Source organism: Canis lupus, chromosome 9 (genome assembly GCF_011100685.1).
Source record: "Canis lupus familiaris isolate Mischka breed German Shepherd chromosome 9, alternate assembly UU_Cfam_GSD_1.0, whole genome shotgun sequence".
Lineage (NCBI taxonomy): Eukaryota > Metazoa > Chordata > Mammalia > Carnivora > Canidae > Canis > Canis lupus.
In genome coordinates, this window is record NC_049230.1 from 1,809,507 (window position 1) to 1,833,919 (window position 24,413).

At 64.6% G+C, this 24,413-nt stretch overlaps 1 protein-coding gene and 1 long non-coding RNA gene across 7 annotated transcripts in view; one reads left to right on the forward strand and one right to left on the reverse strand.

The window, feature by feature from the left end:
- Positions 1-12,854, reverse strand: part of BAIAP2 (BAR/IMD domain containing adaptor protein 2) — a 59,151-nt gene extending 46,297 nt beyond the window's left edge. For all 6 annotated transcript variants that reach the window (XR_005364120.1, XM_038546348.1, XM_038546345.1 and 3 more), the window contains exon 1: positions 12,743-12,854. Coding sequence is in view for 5 of the 6 variants with exons in the window: in XM_038546348.1 (XP_038402276.1) it covers positions 12,743-12,796 (54 nt within the window). In the remaining variant the exon portion in view is untranslated. The remainder of the gene's footprint in view (positions 1-12,742) is intronic.
- A 502-nt stretch (positions 12,855-13,356) lies between these two features.
- Positions 13,357-16,127, forward strand: LOC119873208. The gene is made up of 2 exons (XR_005364121.1): positions 13,357-13,452; positions 14,036-16,127. It is a non-coding gene; the product is annotated as an uncharacterized LOC119873208 (long non-coding RNA).
- The last annotated feature ends 8,286 nt before the right edge of the window (positions 16,128-24,413 follow it).

Genomic DNA, 24,413 nt, shown 5'->3' on the forward strand with positions numbered 1-24,413 from the left:
GGAGGCAGGAAGCAGTGGGGAAGGCCCTGCTCCCGGGCCTGGAAGGGAAGTGGAGAGAGGGTCTGAGCAGAGCTGTTGTCCAGCCACCTCCCGAGGGGAACCACTGGTGCTCGGGGGACTGCCGCCAGGGCCCAGCAGACACAGGAGCCCTGCTGGACCTGCCCTGGGATCTGAGAAGCGGGGCCCACGGCCCTCGGGTCCCATCCACAGGCACCGGGACGTGGGTCAGGTGGGGCTGAGGGGCAGCGGGGAGGCAGGCAGGATGCAGGCCGCTGCTCTGGGGCCCCAGGAATGTGGACCAAATCCAGGGAGCACCTGGGAACCGGGACAGGGGCGTCGTTGCCAGGCAGCAGGATCAGACATCGGGAGGATTGGGAGCAGGAAGCCAGGTTTAGGGGTCACCAGCCAGGCGTGAACACAGGGCGTGTGGGAGCTCCAGGCGCATGGCGCAGGCTGCCTGCAGAGACCTCAGGACCAAGGAGTGCGACAGGCTTCATGTATGTCTGGTTTTTGTTTTTGTTTTGTTTTGTTTTAAGATTTTTACTTATTCACGAGAAAGACACACGGAGACAGGGAGCTGAGCAAGCAGGGGAGGGGCAGGGGGAGGCAAAAGCAGGCTCCCCACTGAGCAGGGGCTCCATCCAGGACCCCGGATCACAACCTGTGCCCGCGGAGCCACCCGGGTGCCCCCACGTGTGTCTGTTCGGTGAAGGACAGAAGGTCCATAACCCAGGCAGGGTAGGTTGGGTCCCTGAGCCTGCTGGCCAGGGGTGCCTGAGGTGTGTGTGTGTGTGTGTGTGCTGGTGTGTGCACGTGTGCCCAGAGCTTCAGCACAGCACGAGTTCCTCGCTGTGACAATGGGCACAGGTGTGAGACGCTGCCCTAGTTGATGCTGGTGCCAAACCCACCCGCATTCCCAGGACCGCAGCCACCCTGGCTCCGGGACAGCACCCCCGGCCTCCTGGGCAGAGGAGGACACGCTGCCCAAGCTCACTCTGAGCCCATCAACATCCTGACAGCAGGAAACGGGCCAGGAGGCGCCCAGGCCAAGCGAGGGGATCACCGTGGCAGCCCGCCCACACCCTCCCAGTGACACACGGGGACAGCCGCCAGGTTTCGCTCCCTCTGTGCGGCAGCTGAGCTCACGCGGAAGGAATGCGGGAGTGAGTGGGCAGGGCAGCCTGGGTGCTGGGGTGCGAGTCAGGCCACCTGGGCAGGGCAGGGCCTCCGATCTGCTGAGAAGGCTGGTGGCCAGGACAGCAGGCCTGGTCACACAGGGGTCACTGTCTCAACTGGAGGCGGTGACAGAGGCACCTGCTTGCAGCCCTGTGCAGATCCCGCTCTCTGGCCTGGAAGGCAGGCCTCCTACGGAAGTCTGGATGGACACACAGCCAACCGTCACCCACCTGCCTCCCGGTCACTGGCTCTCCTGGCACCGGGGCAGCCAGAGACCAGCCAGGTCTGCCTCAGAGGCCTGGCATGGGGTTCCTCCTCCGGCCCGGCCCAGGGGGAGCACCTGCTATACCTGCCCCAGCACCACTCCCCTAACCAGGCCCGAGGAGGGGCCCCGGAGCCGATAGAGGCAGAAGCATCATGGGCGCCCACAGCTCATCACACAGAGGAGGCCTCGGTGGGCTGTCACTGGCCACCTGGACCTTTCTCAGAAGCCAAGGGATGGCACTATCTTTTCCTGGGCTCTGCCAGGAGGGTGCAGAGACCAGAGCACCCAAACCCTGCAGCAGGGCCTGATTCCCTGGAGAGGAAAACTTGCTTCTCCTCAGGACTGTTGTGCCCAGGGCGCTGCCAACAAGAGCAAGGCCGGGGGCAGCCTGCCTCCCGTGTTTCGGCCACGTGCTGCAGCCTCACACTCGTCCTCAGGGTGAGGGCTCGGTCCCACAACATGAGCAGCAACCAGAGTCATCTTCCAGCTCTGACCCCTGTGCCCTGAAAATGAGATCCCCAAATCGGCTCAAAGTCTGCAGTGCAACACGGAGATGGTGCACGTATTCCCTTGGCAGCTTTCTGGGCCGAGGACCACACCGCTGGCCTCGAACAACACAGGAGGGCACGTGCGCGCTCACGCCGGCATTTTATCAGTAGATATCCGACAGCCCTACAGATGTATTTTCTCTAACGATTCTTTTATTAAGATTTTATTTATTTTAAGAAAAGAGAGACAGAGAGAGACAAAGAAAAGAGAGAGGGGACACACGTGTGCATATGCCAGCGGGGGCGGGGGGGGGGCGGCGGGCAGAGGACAGACTCTCAGGCAGGCACCCGCAGAGTGTGGACCCTGACAAGGGGCTCGGTCCCAACACCCTGAGCCGAAACCAGGAATCAGATGCTTGATCATCTGAGCCACCCCGTCCCCCCACCCCCCACAATGGTTTTAAGTAACATTTTCTCCCCTGGTTAACTGCATCATAACAACGCAGCACGTAGCACACACGACGTACAAAACGTGCATTAATCAACTATTCTCATCATCGGGAGGTCGGCTTCCAGCCAACACTAATCCACGGGGAGCCAAGTTTTGGGTGGGGTCCCACGCTACACGCAGATGTTCGGCTGGGAGGGAGGTTGCGCCCCTAACTTCCGCGTTGTTCCCGGCTCCACTGTATTTAGCACCAAGCACTTACTCGCTGGTTCCTTCCCCTACTAAGGACCTTCCCTGGGTAGCAGGTGGGCGGCTGAGATCGGCAAAGGGCACCCGGACGCCCCCCCAGAATGTATGCTGCGAGAGGGCTGGGACGAGGAGGGGTCCCTGCAGGACACACGCGCGAGCTCAGGCTTGCTGTGCTGTCACCCCCCGGCCAGGACATCCTGAGCTGGATGCCCCCGCCACCCCGGAGGCTACCTGAGTCTCCATGCCGCAGATGCCCGGCCGCCCTGCCCAGCCCTGGGGAACCACATGCCCTTCTACGAGACCAAAGGGGAGGGGACAAGGGCAGCTGTACGGGCGGCTGTCACCAGGACCCCAACAAGGGGCCGCTCTCCGCCCGCCTGCATGCTGACACGCATCCCCATGGACTTTGTGGTCACAGGTCCGCCTGGCCGGTGAGGGGAAAGGGCAGCGAGGCAGCCCGGTCTCCGACGCGGGGGGACGAGGAGGGCGGCCAACGCATCCTGGAAAGGAGCTCTGCCAAGGGACTTTGCTCGGGCCTGCCCTGTGCCCGCACCGGCCGGCTGCTCGGAGCGCAGGAACTCCGTCTCTTCCTCAGCACGGGCTCCCGCCGACGGCCCCCCTCCAGCGCCTTCCTGGCAGGCCGGTCGCAAAGTGCAGTTTCTCTGCTGACAGAGGGGAAGTGACATGCCTTCTGCTTCCCCTCCAGCCCCTCACACGCAGCAGAGGAAGGACGGGTTGGGCGTGTTTGCCTGTGTCCTGCGCACACTCATGGGAACACACTCAACACCTGGAAGCGCACATGCAGAGAACAGGACGGTGCTGGGACCCCACCTGGCCTTTGGCCCCCATCACCCTGCACCCTGGCTTGACCGATCCGAGCGCGCCGCCACCCCATCTTACAGACAGGCAGGGAGAGGCGTGGGGAGGCCAAGAGCCTGCCCGGTAGTTGCCGCGGAGACAGTTCCAGCCTCAACCGCAGGCTGGCCGCACAGCTGAGCTCAGCGCTCGCCGCACACGGGCCTCCCCGCTATCCCGACAGCCGCCGAGGCTGGACCAGGCGCCATCTGGGCCACCCCGCCTGCCCTGGGTGCCCTCAGGGGCCATGGCCAGCAACCCCAGAACGAGGCGAGGGCCGAGGTGGTACATGCCCGCTCCGGGACCATCTGCGGAAGGGCTGACGCCGGGTGCCCACCCCAACTGCTTACCCAGGACACAGGGCCTTCAGCCACAGAGTGGCCCGGCACCTGGCTGCCCCGGCCACCTGCCCTCACGTCCCACCTCGTCATGACCGCAGGATAAGGAAGCACAGGGCCCAGCTCTACTATGGTGGCCTCTGTCTAGGAGCTGCCCGGGAAGGGGCGGCCATCCTCCCAGGGGAGCCCTGCTGCAGCCCCCCCAGAGCGCGCCGGTTCACTGGGGCCCTGATGGAGGGTCTGGCTCACCGTGCGAGGGGGGCCAGGGGATGGGAGGCGTGGGAAGGACCACCAGGCTGAGCCGGGAGAGCCCAGCTCCTCAGCGCAACTCTGCATGACTCCCACCTGGGGTGGTGGGGGGCAGGTGGAAGGCTCCATTCCTCTTTAAAAACTGGGGTATCGGGACGCCTGGGTGGCTCAGCAGTTGAGCGTCTGCCTTTGGCTCAGAGTGTGATCCTGGAGTCCTGGGATTGAGTCCCGCGTCGGGCTCCCTACGTGGAGCCTGCTTCTTCCTCTGCCTGTGTCTCTGCCTCTCTATGTGTCTCTCATGAATAAATAAACAAAATGTTTTTAAAAAGCAAAAACCGGGATACCTATTCTGGGGATCCTTTTCGAAAAAATAAAACCAACTTGGAAAGTTCAGTGAGTGCTAAAGGGGGGCTTCCTGGAGGAGGCAGGTCTTGAGCTGGATCTCACTGGGTTAGAGCCAGAGAGAAGGTAAGAACATGTTCATACTTGCTCAGAAAATGACTGGATGTGGCGAAGCTTCCAGAACAAAACAGCCCCTGGGGTGACAGTGGGAGGTTGGAGGCCAGCAGAGGATGCAGAAACACCCCCAGGGGAGCAGGGACAAAGCGAGCAGCACTCGACACAGACAGGCTCCACTGTAACAGCACCAGGCGCCCCACCCCCACCCCCATGGGCCGTAGCCCCCGCAGCCTGACCCGACCGCAGGCACTCACGGCCTCGGCCCCACAGCCAACAACAGAGACGCAGACCCCACAGGGGCTTGGGGAGGCCAACCCAGCTGCAGCCCCCCAGGGACGGAGCATGAAAAAGCAAAGGGACCTGGTGGCCACAACCCCACCACCTGGAGCCAGGCCGACCCCGCAGCAGGTCCACATAGGGCCCACGGCCTGGCTGCTCCCCTCCCATCTGAGGCTCCCTCCACCAGTCCCCGACCTCAGTTGGCGCGGCCTCCCAAGGGCTCACGGCAGGCACCGGCCCGGCCAGCACGCCTGCCCTGAGCGCTGGCCCCGCGGGAGCAGCTGCCCTGGGCCAGGGGACCTGTGTCCTCCCACCGCTTCCCGTCTGCACTTCACACTCAGCCGAGGCCCCGGCCCCACCAAAGGCGGCTCGGAGCGCACGGCCCCCGAGGGAATCGTGTGGTCACACCCGGGGTGGCCGTTAGATTGAGGCTGGACAGAAATCCGTCACGGCCCGAGCACGCCCAGCCCGGAGTGCCGTCACTCCGACTCGGACGGAGCGCAGCCAGGAGCCCCTGGCGACAGCACAGCCCGCGCCACCTTGGGGTGCAGGCCCAGGCCACACGGCTGGTAGCAGCTCAATCAGGCCCGAAAACTTCCCGTGCGGAAGGCCTAGCGCCCGGCACCTCAGCACGGGGCTACCCGCAGAACGACGGTCCTGACAGAACGAGCTGGTGGGATGAGGCCCTCGGGTGAGCCCTGATCCAATCTCACTAGCGTCCGTCTAAGAAGGGATCGGGACAGGAGCCCACAGAGGACCAGAGCGTGGGGCCGCGGGCAGGAGGCGGCCGCCCGCGAGCCAGGAGAGAGGCCCGGGGGAACCAGCCCTGCCCACGCCTGGATCTCGGACTCCCGGCCCCCACGGGCGTCAGAAATAGGTGTCCCGTGAAGGCTGCCACCTACGGTGCTGTGTCATGGTGGCCAGAGCACCTGGGGACACTGGGCCAACCCCCACTTGCCACAGGAAGGCCCAACGCTGACGACAAAGCAAGGTCTGGTTCCTGTGTCCCCAGTTAGGACGTTCCACTGACCTGTCACCACCCCTGTCCCTGTAGAGGCGCTGACCTGGGTTTCAGGGTGCTGGGCTCCCCACTGCATGAGTAACTACCTCTGAGCAAGCAGGGAGGCAGCTGCGAACGCTCTGGAACCGCGCCGGTCCCACTGCCCTCATGTTCCACAGGACGCACCGGCCAGGAAGCGTCACACCGACGGGCACACCGGCCACCGCGCCCCGCAGGCCCGGCAGCGGCAGCAGCGTGTAGGGCCTCGGCCTGGGCCTCCTCGGCCTGGGCCTCCCTGCCCTGCCCTCCCCACTGCCCCCTGGAGGTCTCCACTCTGCAGGCTAGTCACGCACCCCCCCCTTCCGCGTGCCCCCAGCGCTCTCCGCGAGCTAGGAAGTACTCGACGGGCCCTTCACTGGTCAACGAGGGGATGGCGCAGGGCGCCCGGGGGGGTCAGTCCTGATCCCAGGGTCCTGGGATCGAGCCCCACGTCGGGCTCCCTGCTCCTCCCTGTCTGCCGCTTCCCCGGCTTGTGCTCGCTCTCTGTCGAATAAACGAATCTTAAAAAAAAAAAGGAACAGAAGAAAGAAAATGGTAGCACAGAAGCTAAAAAAGTTGCCTGCAATCTGTGGACCCCCGAATGGAAAGACAGACAGTGCCAGGCTTCAACAGCCCTGTTCCGGCCCTGGCTCAGCCCCGGAGCAGCCAATGGCGTTGAAACACGCCGCCTCCCCTCGCGGAGGCTCCCCGCCAGCCGGGGCAGCCAGGCCCCCCGGAGAAGCAGGCTGAGGAATAAAGCAGGTCATGCGCACGGCTCACAGCACGGCGCCTGGCCCACGGCCACGAGGTTACTCGAGATTACCAGCAGGCAGGAAAGCCCAGGTGGCCCGGGGCCGATGCTGTCTGCCCCCCACCCCCCCAGGCCGAGCCAGGCACCCGACGTCACACCCCCTCCCCAGGTGGGGCCCGGACGGCCCTGGACGCCCAACAGCAAGGCGGCCACGGCCTGAGCTCCGTCGGTCCCTGCACCACAGAGGACAGGGCTTCCGTGTGCGGACAGGAGGGAACAGAGGCGGCCGGACAACAGGCCTCTCCGGCCACACAGTGTCCCCCAGGGCACGGGTACACGGAGGGACCCTAGATCTACTGCACCTCGGAAACCGGCCCTTCCACGTCTGCCACAACTCCATCTTTTCTTTTTTAAGACTTAATTTAAGAGAAAGAGAGAGAGGGAACGCTCACATGTGCGTGAGCTGGGGAGGGAGAAGCAGGCTCCCTACTGACCAGGGAGCCCCACGCGGGGCTCGATCCCGGCACCCTGAGGTCAGGAACTCAAAAGGAACAGGGGTCCTGGCTGTCCTCAAAAAACCTCCTTCAGTCGAGAAACAAGAGGCGGGCAATGAAAACAGCGGGATGGGTCTCAGGGCTAGGAGAACATCCCAGAGACTTCCTCAGGAGGCGCTGGTCACTGCTGCCCGACAGCCCAGGGGAGGGTGCTGGGGACACCGTGAAACAGGGGGCAGACTCTGAAAACTCTACCGACGTACTTCTTGTCCATTTAATACAGGCTTTCCTAAACGTTGCTGAAATCATTCCAAGACACTGCCCCTACACGGAAAATTAAAATCTCAAACAGGAAGCACGCACTCCTCTCCATTCTGATCAGTGGCCTTGTTCCCCCCTGGTGGCCCACACTGGCCCCCGGCATCTCTCCGGTCGGGGTGTGGGGTCCAGTGATGTGTGTCGAGACATCTTCTGTGCTCTCCGCCCAGGGTGCGTGGTGGCTTCAGGACGAAGACGACAGACTGACTCGCCAGCCCCCAGATGGGCAAAGGGGAGGGAAGGGGCACCTGCAGGTGGACCGCCCTGGCCATGGTGCACCTGAGACCGCCGGGCCACAGAACCAGGGCAGGGACCAGCCAGGCCAGCGTCTTCCCCGCCGGCCGCAGGAGCCCGAGGGCCAGACAGGTTTCTGGGACAGATGGAGGCGCCCGCAGCACAAGTCTGAAGGAGGAGCTAAAGGCAGGAGGAGGGATCCTACAGACTGTGTGGGCACAGATCCCCTGGCCCCTGGCGCCAAGGTCACCTCGCAGAGAAGAGCTTGGTCTGGCTGCAGGCCCTGCCTTCCCAGTCCAGCCACTCTCCACAGACCCGAGGGTCCCCCCAGGATGCTGCAGGACCCCCATTGCCCAGCCAACACCCAGCCTGCCATGGGCTCCGGGAACCAGGGACGCGTCATGCTCGGGGACGTGCACCCAGACAGCCCCAGAACTCTCGAAGCCAACAGCCCGAGGGCAGACCCACCAGAGACACGGACGGCAACGCAAACGCAGGCACCCCGAGCCCCGGCACTGACGCTCGTGCTGGCCAGTCAGGCGCCCGCTGGTCCGGGGTCTCAGGGCAAGGCTGGGGTCGCCTGGGAGCACATCGTGGGCAGACGAGACATTCTGCCCTTTAGGAGAAGCCCAGGCACCCACCTCCCCTCGGGCCACCTGTGCCCCTGCCCCCAACGCATAGCCCACTCACAGTGACCGGAGCGGGGCAGGCGGCTGTGGTCAGCGGGTGGCGGCCCGGTGCTGACGGGGCCCTGGTGCTGTGCACCCGGGGGACACGGGTCTACATCGGGACAAGGCAGCCTGCCCGCCCCCGCCAGGCCCAGGTGGAGCGGCCAGGACGGCAAGGGGGGACGGGCCCTGGCTCAGTGCAGCTACGGGCAAGGGAAGCGGACAGGAGCCGGCCGGGCCACAGCCCCGGGCACCCCCACCCCCCGAGGACGCAAACCTGGGCACTGTGCCAAGCGGGGCAGGGTAGGCAGGCAGCAAGGCCAGCCCTGCCTGGGGCCCACCCAGGCCCGCGGCCACACCCAGGGCTCTCCCGAGCAGGACCCAAGTCTGAGCACCCAGCTGGAGAGCCCGGGGCAGGGGACAGGCCCCCTTACTGAGCCCCTAGCCCTCCCATGACAGGCTGCCCGTCCTCGCCAGAGCCGGGGGGAGCAGGGCTGTCCTGAGGGGAGCTTCATCCCAGACCAGGCAGCCCCGTCACGGCCTCTTCTGCTGGTGGTGCCCTGAAAGCCCGGGGCCAGCGTCAGCCACCACTGGGACCTGGAGCCTCAGGGGCACGGGGTTGGTCCCACGGGCCAAGCCAGCCTCCCAAATGCAGGCCCGTGCTCGAGGCAAGACCCGTAGGGACAGCGCAGGCCTGGGCCCATGACCTTCTGGGGCAGCAGCAGCACCCCAAGAGCCACCAGGGGCCTGCACCGTGCAGCCGACGATCTCTGGGGTGACCTGGGCACAAAGAACTACCACAGCCCGTCGGCTCAGAGCTCACTGCAACAGAGAAACCATTTCGCTGCCCCGGCTACTCCAGAAAGGGGGTGGAGGAGCTCCCCTAAAAGCCTAGTAGGGGAAGGACAGGCCGTGTAGCAGACCCCAGTCGGCAGCAGCAGGCCCCGCCACCTCCTCAGAAGACATTACAGCAAGAAACACCCCCGAAAGCACCTTTAGGGCAAAGCACACGAGCACCACACACACATACACACGTACTCACATTCACCCTCACACGTATACCAGCAGAGATGCGTGTGCACAGAGGTGGGCGCAGTGCTGTGACTCCTTGCCTCCTCCACAAAGCAGGCACCAGCTCCGCTCCTCCCGACAGGCGTTTCCGTTGCCAAGGAAGTGCCTATCAGTCCACCTTCTCCAACTGGGGGCCCCCTGGGCTCTGTCCACGCCAGACGCCGGACTTCTGATGGCAGCACACGCTTTGGCGTGACTGCCCAGCCGCGGGTGAGGAAGCGGGTCTGAGGTCAGCGGCCCAGGGCTTCCCAGAGCGCCCCCAACACCCACCTGGAGCGGGGACCGGGACAGTGGAGGGTAGTGGGCAGGGCCCGGGCAGCCAGGCTTCAGTGGGCTCTCACAGCTGCCTCCCCGCAGCGCCCAACACCCCCCTCCTGGCACCAGGAGCCCCGTGTCACCCTCCACCCACGGAGCAGCTATGGCACAGCCAGGCCAACATCCCCACAACAGCCACAGACCTCCCCTAGTGACCAGCCTGGCCCTGTTGACCAAGGCCCCAAAGCCACACCGCCATAGAGCCTGCCCAAGGCTCTCCTGCGAGGTCCCATCCTCGGGCCGTCTCCCACCTTCCTGCAGCCTCAGGACAGGTGATGCTGCTGTCTCTGGAAAAGCTATGGGAGCTGCCATCCCGAGGAGACAGAAGGTCACCTGAGGGCCACAGTTCTTCTAGGCATAAAAGACCACAAGGAAAACACCCTGACCCCAAACCCAGCCAGGAGGTGAGGTCCAGCAGGTGGGGTCACGCAGAGGTCTCTCCCAGGACGGCTGCGGTTTGGCCCTAAGTCTAAGCAGTAGATGCCTCTGCCCCTGCCCCAGTCTGTCCCTCCCTCTGGCTGTCACCCAGGGCTGCCCTCCAGACTAGGTCCTGGCACCAGGCTCTGCTGCCCGCACCTTAACCCCACACCTCCCCCCAGAAGGCTTTGGCACTTGTCGCCCTGGCCCGGCGAGAAGGGGAGCTCTCAGCTGCCCCCTGAAGCTGTTTGACCTCTTTCCCTTCACCTCTCGTGAAACTCCCCGAGGACGTGGCTCCCGTGGGGACCAGGCCACAGGGAAAGAGGTACAAGTCCACGGGACTCATTCCTCCAGGAGGGAGTATGTTCTCTTCTCACATTTTTAATCAGCAAGACCAAGGACGAGCGTCCCTGCGGCTCCCTCCTCTGCCAAGGCAAACAGTGCTCCAAACTGCAGCTGGAACGGAGCAGGGCCAGAGCAAACAGCTGGGCTGCCCCGCGGGGCACACGGCTGGGGACACGGCCCTGCCACGCTTCCGCCAGCCCCCGACCTAGGCGCAGAGGCGGCCCGGCCCCCGGACGGGATGGTGGGCCAGCTGGGTCCACACGGGCAGCTTGGCTGCACCCTGACTGTGCCTCAGGGAGGCCGGGCCTCCACCGGGCCTCCACCAGGCCAGGGTGCCCCCGCTGCCCCCCCCACCCCCCCAGGGAACGCTGAGCTTCCTGGGGATAAAACACAAAAGGGTGAGAGAGCACTCGGCACTCGAGGACTTGGCAGGTGGGCCACAGGGTGGCGGGGACGGCGCCGCCCACGAAGCCAACCTGGCTGCGGTGCTGGGCTGCGGGGGGCACGGCCCTGCGGACACCGGGGCTCCTTGCCACGCTTCCCCGCGAGCTTGCGAACCGCCTGGCCCTTGGGCACAAAGCACGGGCTCGCCTGTTGAATGTGCACCCGACGCCCTCCAGCCGGCTCCCCGAGGGGTTCACGGTCCTCACGCTCAAACCCCGCTTGTTTTCTGCCAGGAGATCTCACTTCAGAGCTCCGGATAAATCACAGCTCCATCTGGAAGCCGCTCAGCCGTAACTGCACGCCTCGCTGCCCAGGTTATGAGAGTTCTAGCAAGAACGATTGTGGGGTTCCCCTGAGCAAAGCCACACCGGGCACCCCTTGTGAGTCTCCCCATGAAAGTTCCTGTTTAATGGTTTCATGGCAGAAACAGGGTAAATAGGAAAGAGATCCTCTGGCCGGCACTTCCCTTCCACCCCCTGCAGCAGCGAGCAAATGGTTATGGAACTAATGACTAATAATTTAATAAACCTCCCTTCCCTGACGGCATTAGCAGAACCCCACCGCCAGGAACGGACGCCACAGGTTCTCCGCGATACCGAGCACCAGACCCCCAGAGGCTGTGCCTTCTACGCGCCGAGCCCTCCTCAGCCGCTGTCGTGTTTACCGGCGGCTCTAACATGGCTCCGGGACGGCTTCGTCCACCCCGCCCGGCCTCAGGATTCCTCCCGTCATCCGGCTCTAACTTTAAAACCCGTGTTAGAAGCCGCCCTAGAGGAGTCCGCCACCTGAACCCCAGCTGCGAGCGCGGGGTGGGCCCACCGGCAAGTCCCGGGGTGGGGGCCGTCCGGGGCGAGGTGCTGACGCGAGGGCGGCGCAGGCCGGGCCAGGAGGGCTCAGCCACAGCCACAGGCGCTCCACACAACCAGAAACTGTTGCGCCGCCAGCGCCTCGCAGCCCCACGTAGCGGCCGGGCGCCCGCCACCCCCGCCCCGTGAGCTCCGGGCGCCTGACTCTCCCAGCCCAGCAGGAACGCCCCGGGCTTGGCTCTGGAACCCGCGCGGCTCGCTAAGCCGCCTGCTGCGGACGCCCAGGCCCCCGGCCTCCCCCCACGGAGGACCTGCCGCGTGGGACTGATGCGGGCCCAGGGGCTGCTCGACCCGGGCGAGGCTGCAAACTGGCGACGGGGGCCGGAGGGCCAGAGCACAGGGCCGGCTCCTGTGGACCGGGCTCAGCGGGGGCGGAGGGGCCGCCCAGGGGTCTGGGGGCTGCGCGGCCCTGCGCTGCGGCGGCGCCGGAGTGTGCAGGGGAGGACGCGCACCCACTCTTCACACACATCAGAGGCGGAGGCAGGCGCGCCAGCCTCCTACACAATTAGTCTTCTCCTCCGCGGTTACATAAGACGATGGATTATCTGTCCCCCCTCCAACCTGCCCGCGCGACCTCCCCCCCGGGCCGTCCAGGACGCCAGCGCTCCCGGGAGCGAGTTGTGCGAAGGCAGAGCCCGTGGGCGACAAAGTGCCCGGGGGCTGGCGTGACCGCGGCCGCAGGGGCCGCCACCGGGTCCGCACGCCGCCGGGGGCGCGGGGCGACGCGGCCCCGACCCGACCCGACCCGACCCGGCCCGACCCGGCCCGACCCCGGCCCAGCGCTGGGCTCCCGCGAGGGCCCGGTTCCGCGGACGCGGGGGCGGCGGGGCGGGGCGGGGGCTGCGGGGCGGGGGCGGCGGGGCGGGGCGGGGCGGGGCGCCCACCTGTGACCCGCGGGCAGGCGCCGGGCACCGCGGCCGCGCCAAGACCCGGGGGCCCCGGGCGGGCCCGAGCGCGGGCGGCGCGGGGCTCACCTTGTACACGTTCTCCGTGAGCCGGTGCATCTCCTCCGTGCGCGACAGCGACATGGTGCGGGTCCGGCGGCGCCGCGGGGCGGAGCGGGGGCGCGGGCGGCGGGCGGCGGGCGGGCGGCGGGCGGCGGGCGGGCGGCGGGCGGGCGGGGGCGGGCGCGGGCGGCGGGCGCGCGGAGCCGGACCAGAGACGCGGCGCCCGGCCGGCGGCCGCCTTTATAGCCGCTCTCGCCCCGCCCCCCGCAGGCTCCGCCCCCTGCGCCCCGTCGCCGCCCCCGGCCGCCCGCCCGCCCCCGGCCGGCCGCGCCGCTGCCAGGCAACCGGCAGGCCCCGCCCCCGCACCGCCTTTCCCATTGGCGGGTTCCGGACGGGGAGGGGGCGGAGCTCGGCGGCCGGCCGCAGGCGCCGATTGGCCGGCGGCGCTGTCGATCCCGGGGGAGGAGGCGGGGGTGCGGCGCGGGCCGCGGCCTGGGAACAGCCCGGGGGCCGGGCGACAGCCGGGCTGGGGGCGGGGCGGCGTGGGCCGGCGGCGCGGGAGGGGCGGCGCGGGGGCGGGGGCGGGGGCGGGGGCGCCGCGGGGGGCGCGCGGGGGGGCTCTGCGCCGAGTCTCGGTCTGGGCGGACCCCGGGCGCCGCGGGTCGCGGGCTCGGGGCAGGCCCGGGGAGAGGCCGGCGCGCGGCCTCGGGTCCCGCCCCGACCCCGACTTTCGCGAGGTGAGTGTGCGGGGCGCGGGCGGGGAGGGGGATGGGCGGGAGGCCCTGGGGGAGGGTCCTGGGAGGGCTGGACCCCGGGAGGGTGGGCTCTGGGGTGTGTAGGGGGGTGTCATGGGGAAGGACCCTGGAAGGGGTGGACCCTGGGGAGGATCCTGAGAGGGGCGCGTCCTGGGAGTGGACCTTGGGAGGGTGGGCTCTGGGAGAGGAGGGCCCCGGGAGGGGTGACTCGGGGGCCGGGTGGGCCCCGAGGAAAACCCTGGCAAAGGGAGCATCCTGGGGACAGGGAGGACAGTTTGCCAAGAAGATCATAGAGGGGGTGGGTGGGCAGGTGGGACAGGACCCTGTGGAGAGGACGGCCCGGGACCCCCAGGGAAGGAGAGGACCTGCGATGGCAGATGACCCTCGTCGGGTACACTTTCTTTGGGGAGGGGTGGACCCTGGGGGTGGAGGACCTCCCTTGGAGGGATCACGGGGTCAGACCACTGGCTGGTTCTGAAGGCCTTTCCTGGGAGGGTCCACGGGGAAGCTGACTCAGCTGGCCCACAGGGCTCCCAGTATAATTCCTTTGGAAAAATATTTACAGAAATTAGAGTTACACGGAGGGACTGTTTGCTTTACGTTGTAAGACACCAGATCTCTCGAAGCCCGACGCCGCGCCGCATCCTGCCCAGGACAGCGGCTCACACGGCTCCTCACACGGCTGCTCAAGCACAGGAGCCCAGGAAGACACAGCCCCGCCAGGTGGCCCTGCACAGAGCGGAACTAGGGCAAATCCCGAAGTCACAGCGCCCGGATCCAAACGGACAGCCCTCCGCCTGGCAGAAGGGCCCCCGAGGAAGGGGAGTGACGTCGGGGCGAGCCCCCCTGCCCTCCTGTCTGCCGGCTCCCATCACAGGCAGAGCCTTCTCGGTTTCGTTTCCTTCCTGCTCCCAGCCGTGGCTTCCTCTTTTTTTCTTTCTCGACTGCCGTGATTTAAGGCGGGTTCCTGTGCCCACAGATTCTGGGATTCCTTTGGTTGCAAGTGTCGGAAAGCAGGCCGAGTGCAGCTCTCAGAGCCGGGGCACCTCTCTGCTGGCGGCGGGCGGTGGGACCATCGTCCTCCTCCCTTTCCCTTTGCTCCGGGCCACCTCGGTGCGCTGCACACGTCCATCCTGCCAGCCCTACGACCGACGTTGGTTGACCTGAGCGGGGTCAAGGGCCGAGGTGGAGCTGGGTGGGTGCAGAGTAAAGCTGCTGCCTTCCCTAAGGGAAGTGACGTGGTTGGGACCAGAATGACAGGTGGAGGCTGGCAGGAAAACCAGAGGGGGAGGTCTCCTCGCTGTGGGAGGGGAATGAGTCTGGAGGGTTCCGAGCTGTCTGCTCCCATCAGTGTCACAACAGTAGAAGGAGGAGAGGGCCCTCGCCAGAGAGGCATCCATAGTCCTGAGTGCAGCTCCACTCTCTAGAAGGTTCTAGACTGTCCCCCTCCTGCCCAAGGGCATGCTCACTGCTGGTAGTGGCAGAGGTCAGGGACCCACCCTGAGCCTGGCCTGCCTCCCTGGTGTGCTGATGGTCCTGCAGCCCATCCTGGGCCTCTTTGTCTCCCTGGCAGCGGAGCAGGAGGCAAGCGGCAGGGAGGGGCCAACACGCAGCACCTGCCACGGGCGAAAGTGAAGGAGCATTGCCCGGAGCATCACCGAGAGAGCCAGCAGGGCTGATGGTGGGCGCAGAGTGAGATGTGGGTGCAGCGCTGGAATCCAGGCCTGGAGACGCGTACCCTGCCTGTGCCTCTCTGAGCCACTAGAGTCCAGAAAGGTCTCCAGCACGAGTGCACCCCCCCTTTGGCCGTGAGAATGGGTCTGAGCCCCCGCCTCGGAGACACCCCTGTTCTCTGAGGATTTTCTTCATTGTATGGAAGCCCCTTTGCAGTGGTGATGGTGTCTGGGCCGGGAGCTAGGGCCTGAGCAGTGCACGAGACTAGATGTTGGGCTGGGTGCCAAGGTCAGCCCCAGTGCCAGCCCCCAGAGTTAAGGGGGCACCCTTATCTTGCCACCTTCTTACTCGGGAGGTGTCCAGAGGCCTTTCCCCTTTCCCAGGTGTTCCATCTCCCCTGAACACTCAGCGTATTGGGGGCAGTAGGATCTCAGGCCTTGCCTGGAGGTTGGCAGACAGTGCAGCTGGGAAATCACTGCCCAGATGTGGGGCCTGGTCTGCCCCCTCCAAGGCCAGCGAGAGGAAGGTGCTGTCACCATGGAGAAGTCCCAGGGGACTGGCAAGAGTGCCAGCACCAGTACCGCGAGTCCCGTCCTTGCCCCAGACCGGGGTGGTGGTCCTCCTACACTCAGGGCAGGGCTGGGAAGCAGCTCAGGGCTCCCTGAGAAGGCAGGTGCTCTGGCACCCCGCACCGCCGACTTCCCCGTCGCTTCTGATTGTCAGTCCCCACCTCTGGGCTGCGCGGCCGGGCAGGCATGTAGCCACGTGGGTCCTCGGCACCCAGCTCTGAACCAGAGGGTCCCTGGCCCCGAGCAGTGGCCCTGGGGCTGGCGCCGGCAGGCTGCCGGGCTGTGGTCGGAGGCGAGAAGGCGACCACATGGAGCTGCCGCCGTCGACCCCGGCTCCGCAGACCCCGGCCCGGGTGGCCCGGGAGTAGAGGGCTAGAAGCAGGAAGAATAAAAGTGCGTCTCTTCATCAGCTTATTTTTAGGCGTGTTATATAAGTGGCTTCATCTCAGCGTCACGTAGGGAGGGGGGTCTCAGATTTAATTACAGGATGACAGGCTTTGCTTTTCAAGCAAGCTGTTCTCCTGGCAGGCAGGCACAAGGATTTGTGAATTTTTGCTAAACAGAAGGAGCCCTTTCTGAGGTGGCCGCCCAGCAAAACTTTGAAGGGCTTTCACCTCCACGTCTCTCTCTGCCTAACCTGGTTTCAGCTGAGCTGGGCCTAAGGGGTGGCCGTTCAGCTCAGATGCCAGGGACGGGTGTGCTTGGCAAGGAGGCTGTTTCTCCCTCCGCCCTCCTCCTTCCTCCCAGCTCTCTGAGAAGGGAGCCAGCCAATCCGGACTCCTCCTCCTCTTCTCCTTCCTGGACTCAAGCACTTGTAATCAGCAATCAGAAAGTTCCAGGGCAGGAGGGACGGGCATACCTGGCGGGACCTCACCTTTGGCCTCCACCCGGGTCTGCGCTGCTGACGCCGTCCACTCCAGGTGCCCCAGGCGACTGGCCCGGGCCGTGGTTGTGGTGCAACTGTCCGAATTGTGTCCGGAGAACTGTTTTCTGGTTCCCGGCCAGGCCCCCGGTCTTCGTGACCGTCAGCAGTATCGGCAAGGAAGCCTGGAGCCGCCCGGAGCTGGAAGATCTAGGCCTGGGGGAGTCCTGCCTCCTGCCAGCAGGAAGGTCACCGCCTCCGGCGCACCGTGGCCTTGCGCGGCACAAAAGGGGAGCTGTGTCTTCTGCCCGCGGGTGAGGCCTGCCTGAGGTCTACCGGCTGGGAGTGGACACAGCGTGCAGGAGGAGCCAGTCGCTGGGCAGCCCGGCGGGGCTCGGGGGCTTCCCCAGCCTCTGTGGGCCCCACTGGGCGGGGAGGGGGGCAGGGGCACCTGCCCCAGAGCTTGGGGACATTCAAGGTGCGAAAGACAGGAGAAACGCCGAGAACTGTGCCTGGCACGTGGCATGCCTTCAAATGTTTTACAGATTGTTGTCATCGGCCCTTAGACATTTCTAGAAAGCACCCAGATGCCACGTAGAAAGGCACCTGAGAAGCTGCCCTTTAAAAAGCGGGGGTGCCTCAAGAAGACTCCCCAGCCCTTCATACGTGGGCCGTGCGTGGCCGCTGCCTCCCAGAGAGCACGGCAGGCAGGAGAAGAGCTTCGCTGGGAGACACTGGGGAGCAGTCCCCAGCCAGGGGAGCCAGGGCATAGCCACGGCGGGCATCTCAGCGACCTCCTGTGGCTCGACGACGTGAGGGGGGCGCACTGCGCTCTTCTTCTCAGAACCTGTCCCGCCAGCGTAATCCTACAGAAGCATCAGAAGTGTCCCGGCAGAGGGACAGCCCCTGCACCCCCACACGGCTGGGCCACCCGAAGCCAGGGACGTGAAGGCCACCGCGGCCCAGAGGCGCCCGGGGAGATGTGACGACCAGGCCGAGAGGGTGTGACGGGCGAACCAAGGAAGCCTGAACAGAGAGTGGACTCCTGCTGACCGCGGGCCCGCGCTGGTTCCCGATGTGTGACACGGGGCGCGGCGGGGAGGCAATAATTGTGTGAAGTGGAAACTGTCCTGATATGGGAAGTGTATTGGGGGTGGGGCGCATCACACCCCAGATCCCAGCCTCGGGGCCAGCGGTGGGCGGCTGCCTGCCCCCACACGGGGAGCCCAGGGCCCAACTGCCAACAGCAGGGGCCGCGGGGCACCACCCAGCCAGGAGGGGGTGCCACCCCAATGACGCTGTCACCCCCAGCTGTTTACTCGGGTTTGCACTTTCCCAAAACCCACTCCCCCTTGCCCTGAAGTCCGTTTAAAGGCTTTCTCCTCTAGAGTTGTCCCTGCAGGACAGCTGTGGGCTGGCCACAGGGATGGCGCCCTTGCCTGTCCCCCCCCCCCCCCCCGCCAGGAGCGCAGGCACGTGCCCAGGAGGGAGGCCTGAGCGGAGCCCTGCCTGGGCAGGGGATGGGCTTGCCGTCCCCCCAGAGGGGGCTGGAGGAGTGCCGGGCAGGCTCCGGGGGTCGTCTGGGCTCCTCCTGGCCCTCCTGGCAAGGTGGCCTAGAAGGTTCCCCAGCTTCCCTACTGGCCGGGCAGCGGGAGGGCCGCAGGGGGCTCGTCTGGGGCGGAGGAGATGAGGCGCGACTGTGGCAGGGCCGGGTGGGAGAGGTTCCCCGGCAACCGGCCTCCTTACATAATGCGCGCGCCTCGGCGTGACTCCAGGGGCCGTGGGAGGCGGCGCGGGGGTGAGCGCCGGGGCGCGAAAGGCTCCGACTTTCTCGGGGCCCCTCCCCGCTGTGTGTCGGCGTCATCCCGCGTCTGCCAGCCCGGCACCCACCTGCTGATCGAATGCCTTAGCTGACGGTGCACATTCACAGGCGCCCAGGTCGGGGGGGCGGGGGCGGGCAGGTGCCCCGGTGACCAGGCCGGGGGTGTGGGCCCGGGAGGGACGGGGACCCGCCGCGCCTTGCTCGCCTGGCTCTTCGCATCCTCCTCTCTGCTTCCTAGGAACGTGAGGGGCCACATGGTGACGGGCAAGGCGTTTGGGAGCAGAGAGGAGTCGGGGCTGGGGGACGGCCTCCCTGTCGTCGAGGCGGCCCCGGCCCCCGGGTGCTGCCAGGAGACTGCAGACGGCGCTGCCTGGCGCGCAGATGGCTCCCCTGCCCGGGACCGCTGCTTCTAATTTCAGCTGCCGGAGGCTCCGCTCGCTCTTTTTTTATTCCATGTTTATTTAAAGCCAGATTTTAAAATGTTGTCTTCAGCCCTGAAATCTTTTTCTTCTCACTGCAGATCCTTAAACCCCCCAGGGGAGCCTTGCGACCCACTGGGGCTGGGCCTGTGGGCCGCCCACCCTGAGCGGGGAGTACAAAGCTGCCCCAGCCTCCAGCATGTGGCCACCGGCATCTGCCAAGACTGGCCCAGTGTTGCGTCCCTGGGTCCCAACTACAGCCGCCCTGTCGTCTCCCTGTCTGGGTGGCTCCTAATGCTGGGGGCCTCTCCTGGGCCAGGTGGGTCCCCGGCGATGGCACAGGGACCAGGTGGGCAGCTTCCAGCTGGTGAGGCGGCTCCCACATCTCCTGCTGGCACTCAGGCCTCCCCCTTCTCCTGTGGTCGGGAACTGGGGACGTGCAGAGGGCAGACTCGTGGTGTTGACGCGACACTGGGCCACTCTTACAGGAAGACGCCGGCCAGTCTTGCAGACGTTTGTGTGCACGTGCCGGGTCGTGGGGCAGCTTTGTCCCCCTCGCCAAGTGGGTGAGGCAAAGGCCTGTCCCCTTGGGTAGCACGTAAGTGCTTTGTCTCCTGCAGCCCCTAGAATGTACTGGAATAACCATGGTAGAACTGGACAGGCAGACAGCAGGGCTGCCGAGGGGACCTGGGCGGGTACCAGTGCACCCTTGTGGGGGACAGAGTGTGTGTGTGTGTGTGGCCACAAGCTCCTGGAGCAAATGGTAGGGAAGCCCAGGAGGAAGGGGCTGGGGTCTCGGGTCAGCAGTGCCCACGGTCCAAGCCCACGGGGCGGCCAGACCGAGACGCCACAGAAGCACCTGGTCTGTGGTGGGGGCTGGGGGAGGGGCAGCGGGCCGGGGACGCCGGGCTCCATTCCGTGCTCCCGCCGGGACCCAGGCTGCAGTTGGGGCCGTAGCTCGGGGAGCCAGGCACTTGTCCCAACAGCCCAAAGCCCCCGCCACGCTCTCGTATCCAAAGACGGGGAGTGTTTCAGAACTGCTTCCCTGGCCGGCCTGGGCAGGAGGTAACGTGATTTTGAGAGAGATTATTTTAGCGTCTAGCTCTAGAATATTACTTGCCCCACCAGGCTCTTCTCTCCCTCCGTCTTTCTCTCCAAAGTTGGAGGAAACAGACTTCTTTGCAGAGGCCTCTGGAAACTTTGTTGCCTAGATGTCAGCAAGGAAAGAACATTCCCTCGGTGGGGGAAAAACCACGTAACAGCTCGGGGTGACCTTTAACCCCCGGCCAACCGTGCGGCCTTCGCAGGATGAGGCTCCGTGGGGACAGAAGTGAGGCCCCAGGGGAGCCCTGGCGGCTGGGCTGCTCACTCGCACCCAGACCTGGAGACTTGCTCCGCCGCGGGCGCCAGGGACTGCAGTGTCGCTTGTAGGAATTTTGTCTCATTCTTTGGCTCCTGGAGTTCCTGCTGGGAAAGGTCCACGACCTCGATTCTGCACCGGGAGAGTCAAAGCCGAGACTCTTGGGCGGCCACGGGCTCCTGGTTGGAGAGCCCAGGTGGGATTTCAGCCGGAAGTTGGGCTGGTAATTTGCGGGCTGTTGGGACACGGTGGTCAGGCCGGGCGGGGGGCGGTGTCAGTCCCAGAACACTCCGCGGGGGCTTTGCCAGGTGTCTGAGTTGGGCCCCAGGGGGTGTCGGAGTGTGTGCCCCTCTGCCCGCAGGTGCCCAGCCCCGCCTCCTGGTCCACGGGGCCTCGGGGCGCCGCCCGCCGGGTGGGCAGGGCCTCCACATCGGGGAGCCTTCGCTGCCATCTGGTGGACAGCCCAGGGAGATGTCCTGCCGCGCCGAGTGTCCTGGAGGCCGGCGGGTGGGTGGGGTGCTGACGGGACGGGGTGGCCACTGGCTCAGGTGGTGGCGGTGCCGCGCGGCCCTGAGTCCCGGGCGTCCACAGGCCTCCGGGCCCAAGGGGCTAGGAATTCTCCAAAGACGTTGGAGACCCGGCAAGGCCCCAGCCTCCCAGGAGCCCGTCCCCCCGAGCCCAGCGGGAAGAAAGGCCACAGGCGGGCGGGAGGCCCTCCGCGCGGCGCGGACGCTGCCTGGGCCCTGCGGGGCGGCCCTGCGAGGAGGCCTGCTCGCGGCGATCTGTGTTTTCAGAGGGCCCGGTGACATCCTGTTTTAAGACTGAGGTAGAAGTCATGTGACAGCGAACGTTTTTGCAGTTCGGTCCCCATCGGAGGCACGGAGGGCGGTGCTGCGCACCCACCACCTCGACCACGAACAGGTTCCCAAACTTTGTCAGCAGCTCAGAGGGAGCCCGTGCCCGGCCGCGGCCCCCGTGCCCCCCTTGCCAGCTGCCAGCAGCCTTTCTGTGGCCGGGGTCGGCGTGCGTGGAATCCCCCGACGTGTCCCCCTCGGTGTGGGCTCTGCGTCCCCTCCCCGGCCCAGCGCTGCCCGGGAGGAGCACTCTGCCTTCGGGGCCGAGGGGCCGGTGCTGCCTACCTCACGTGCCTGCTTGTCATCGGTCGGTGATGCGTGTCAAGCTGGAAGCGCTGCGTCACCTGCGTCACCTGCCGACTTGTGTTCAGCTGCGGCTCCGAGTGACCCGGGGTCCTGTGCCCCGCGCTCCCTCGCTGTGCTTTGGGCTGTGCTTACCCAAGGCCGTTGGCGCGGAGGGGCCCAGGCTCCTGGGGGGAAGAGGTCTGTGCAGCCCTGCAGCCCCCACCCCCCTGCCCGGAGCTCTGGGGGAGCAGCTGCCCTCAGACCCACAGGGCCTGAAGTCCTGAGCTGTTGCCTGCGGAGCCCTGGGTGGGAGCCCATCATCTGCAGCCTTGGCAGGCCGGCGGCCGGGGGTGGGGCAGGGGCCGGGGGGCCAGGTGCCAGCAGCCTGCCGGAGGCATCCGACCACCAGCCCACAGGACCGGCTCCAGGCTCAGGCTGTCACCCGGAGGCCGGGACCTGGAGGGGCTCTCCCTGCCCCCCCCCCCGCCCCCTGGGCCGCTGTACCCGGGGTCCTGACAGGCCAGAGCCCGGGCTTGAGCACGAAGGGCTTTGTGAAGAGGAGGTGGTAGGTGGTGGGAGTCTGGAGAGTGCGTGGCGCTCATCCGGGCCCATCACGCAGTGGCCCCTGACCTGGGTCCCCACTGCCCCTGCACCCTGCCCCTCCTGCCTGCCCAGCCTCCCTGTTCCCTGGCAGGCCAGCCTGCCACACCATGGAGAGGAGCGGACCTGGGAAGGTGGATCTGACGCCTGCTCTGACTCAGGAGCACAGCACACGGTCCCCAGATCACACTTGAGGACATGTGTGTGCATCTGTGGGCCACACGCATGGTCTCCAGGCAGGGGGTTTACACCGTGGAAGCCACTAGAGGCCTCGCTCCTCTTGGCAGGCCCAGGCCCTTCTAAGGCTGTGTCAAGGGGGGCCCGGCCACGGCGTTCTCCCCGTGCCCCTGGAACAGTGGCTAGTGCCCAGAGCCCCAGGAGTCCCATCACACTCTCCAAGCAGGCGCAGCAGTGCTCCCACGTGGCAGCTGTCGGGTGCTCCAACGGGGCGAGCTCTCCCTGTCGTCGTGGGAGCACTGGCCCGTCCCGTACTTCTCCATCCTGGACGGCAGGAGCCTGTTTCCCGTCTACATGTGTTTCCAGTTGTTCCAGTTGTTGCCAGTAGATATAGAAACGCATGTGGCATTTTGCGCAGTGATCGGGTCACCTGCGACCTCACCAAACCCGCTGGCTAGTTGTAAGGGATTTCCTGTGGGTTCCTTCGGGTTCCCCGCTGCAACTAGAAACTCTTCTTTCTTCCTTCCCGACATGGGTGCATCTTATTTCTCTCTCGGTTATGCTGCCGAGGACCCCGACGTGATGTTGAGTACTAGTGGTCAGAGGAGCCCCCTTGCCAGGTTCCCGATCTCGCGGGGGGGAAAGCACGCCGCCCTTGGCCATGAGCATGCTGTTAGCTGTAGGGTTTTGTGGATGCCCTTTATAAAGAAGTTCCCTTTTTTCATAGTTGCTACTTTTTTTTTTTTAATCATAGATGTTGAAATTTGTCAAACGCTTTTCTTGCATCTACTGAGATGTCCTCAGACTTTCTTCTGCAGTCTGTTGGTATTGTGGATTGCATTGCGTCATAGCTTGACCTTGTATTTCCAGGATAAACCCCACTTGATGTATCCCAGAGTCAAGTTACTCCAGGATAGAGACCCTTTCTAACCTATTGCTGGATTCAGTTTAATAGTTTGCTGAAGACTGTGCACCTGTGTTCCTGCCGGGTGCTGGCTGGACTCCGTCTCTGGCTCTCCCCAAGTTCTTGCAGAATTGCTAGGACGTCTCCCTTCAGTGTCTGGTGAGAATGAATTTCTTTTTTTTTTCTTTTTTAAAGATTTTATTTATTTATTCATGATAGACATAGAGAGACACACACAGGCAGAGGGAGAAGCAGGCTCCATGCAGGGAGCCCCAAGTGGGACTCGATCCCGGGACTCCAGGATCGCACCCTGGGCCAAAGGCAGGCGCCAAACCGCTGAGCCACCCAGGGATCCCCGAGACTGAATTTCTTTAGCAGATACGAGTGTGTGGCCCATCCGTGCAGCCTCGACTGTGCTGCGCTGTGTGTGGCTTTCAAGGAATTGGTCCATTTCTTCTAAATTGATGAGTTTACAGGCATCAAGCTAATATTTCCTTAATGTCCTTTTAATGTTTATAGGGTCTACAACGATGTTCCCTTTCATTCCTGGTGTAATTTGTGCCTCCTTTGTCCCCATCACTCTGGCCCAGGTTCATCAGAGTCACTGAGTTTTCCAAATAACTGGTTTTTGCTCTCATTGATTTTTCTTTCGTGTTCTGTCTTCATTGATTTCTGCTATTATTTCCTTTGGTCTGATCGCTTTGAATTTGCCCTATCTAATTAATTAAGGTGAAGGTTTAGCTCATTGATTAGAAACTCCCCCCCCCTTTTTTTTAAAGTAAGCATTTAGTGTTATGAATTCCTTTAGAGGTAAAGCACTGCTCTTGCTACAGTTCATGAATGTTAACGTTTTCATTTTCATTCAATTCAAAATATTTTCTAATTTGTCTTATGAATTGTACTTTACCCCATTCATTGTTTAATATCTGTGGATCTTTCAGAGATCTGTCATTGACTCATTACATTATGGTCTGAGAACATACTTTGTAGTATTTCAAGTTTTTTTTTTTTTTAAGTTTGGGTTTACAGGACGGCCCAGAACGCGGCACGTAGTGACGCGCCTTCCGTGCACACTGGAACGGACGTGTGCTCCGCTGCGGGCGCGTCCGTCTGGCTGCCTGTCTCGGCGGGTGAGGGTCTGAGCTCCGACAGCCCATCAGTCCTGCCGTCCTGCCAGGCTTTGCTTCCTGTGCGCTGAAGTCCTGTGGTTGTGGGTACTCATCCTCGGTTTGAAACCTCCACCGTGTGACGGTGACGTAACCGTGCCAGCTTCCCTTTGATTCGTGTCTCCAGGATAGATTTCCCCATCTTTTAATTTTTCCCCCTGCCTTTATATTTGGAGTGGGCTTCTTGTAGACAGCATAGGCAGGCTTTCTTTTTTTGGTTAAATTCCAATTTGACAATCTGTCTTTAATTG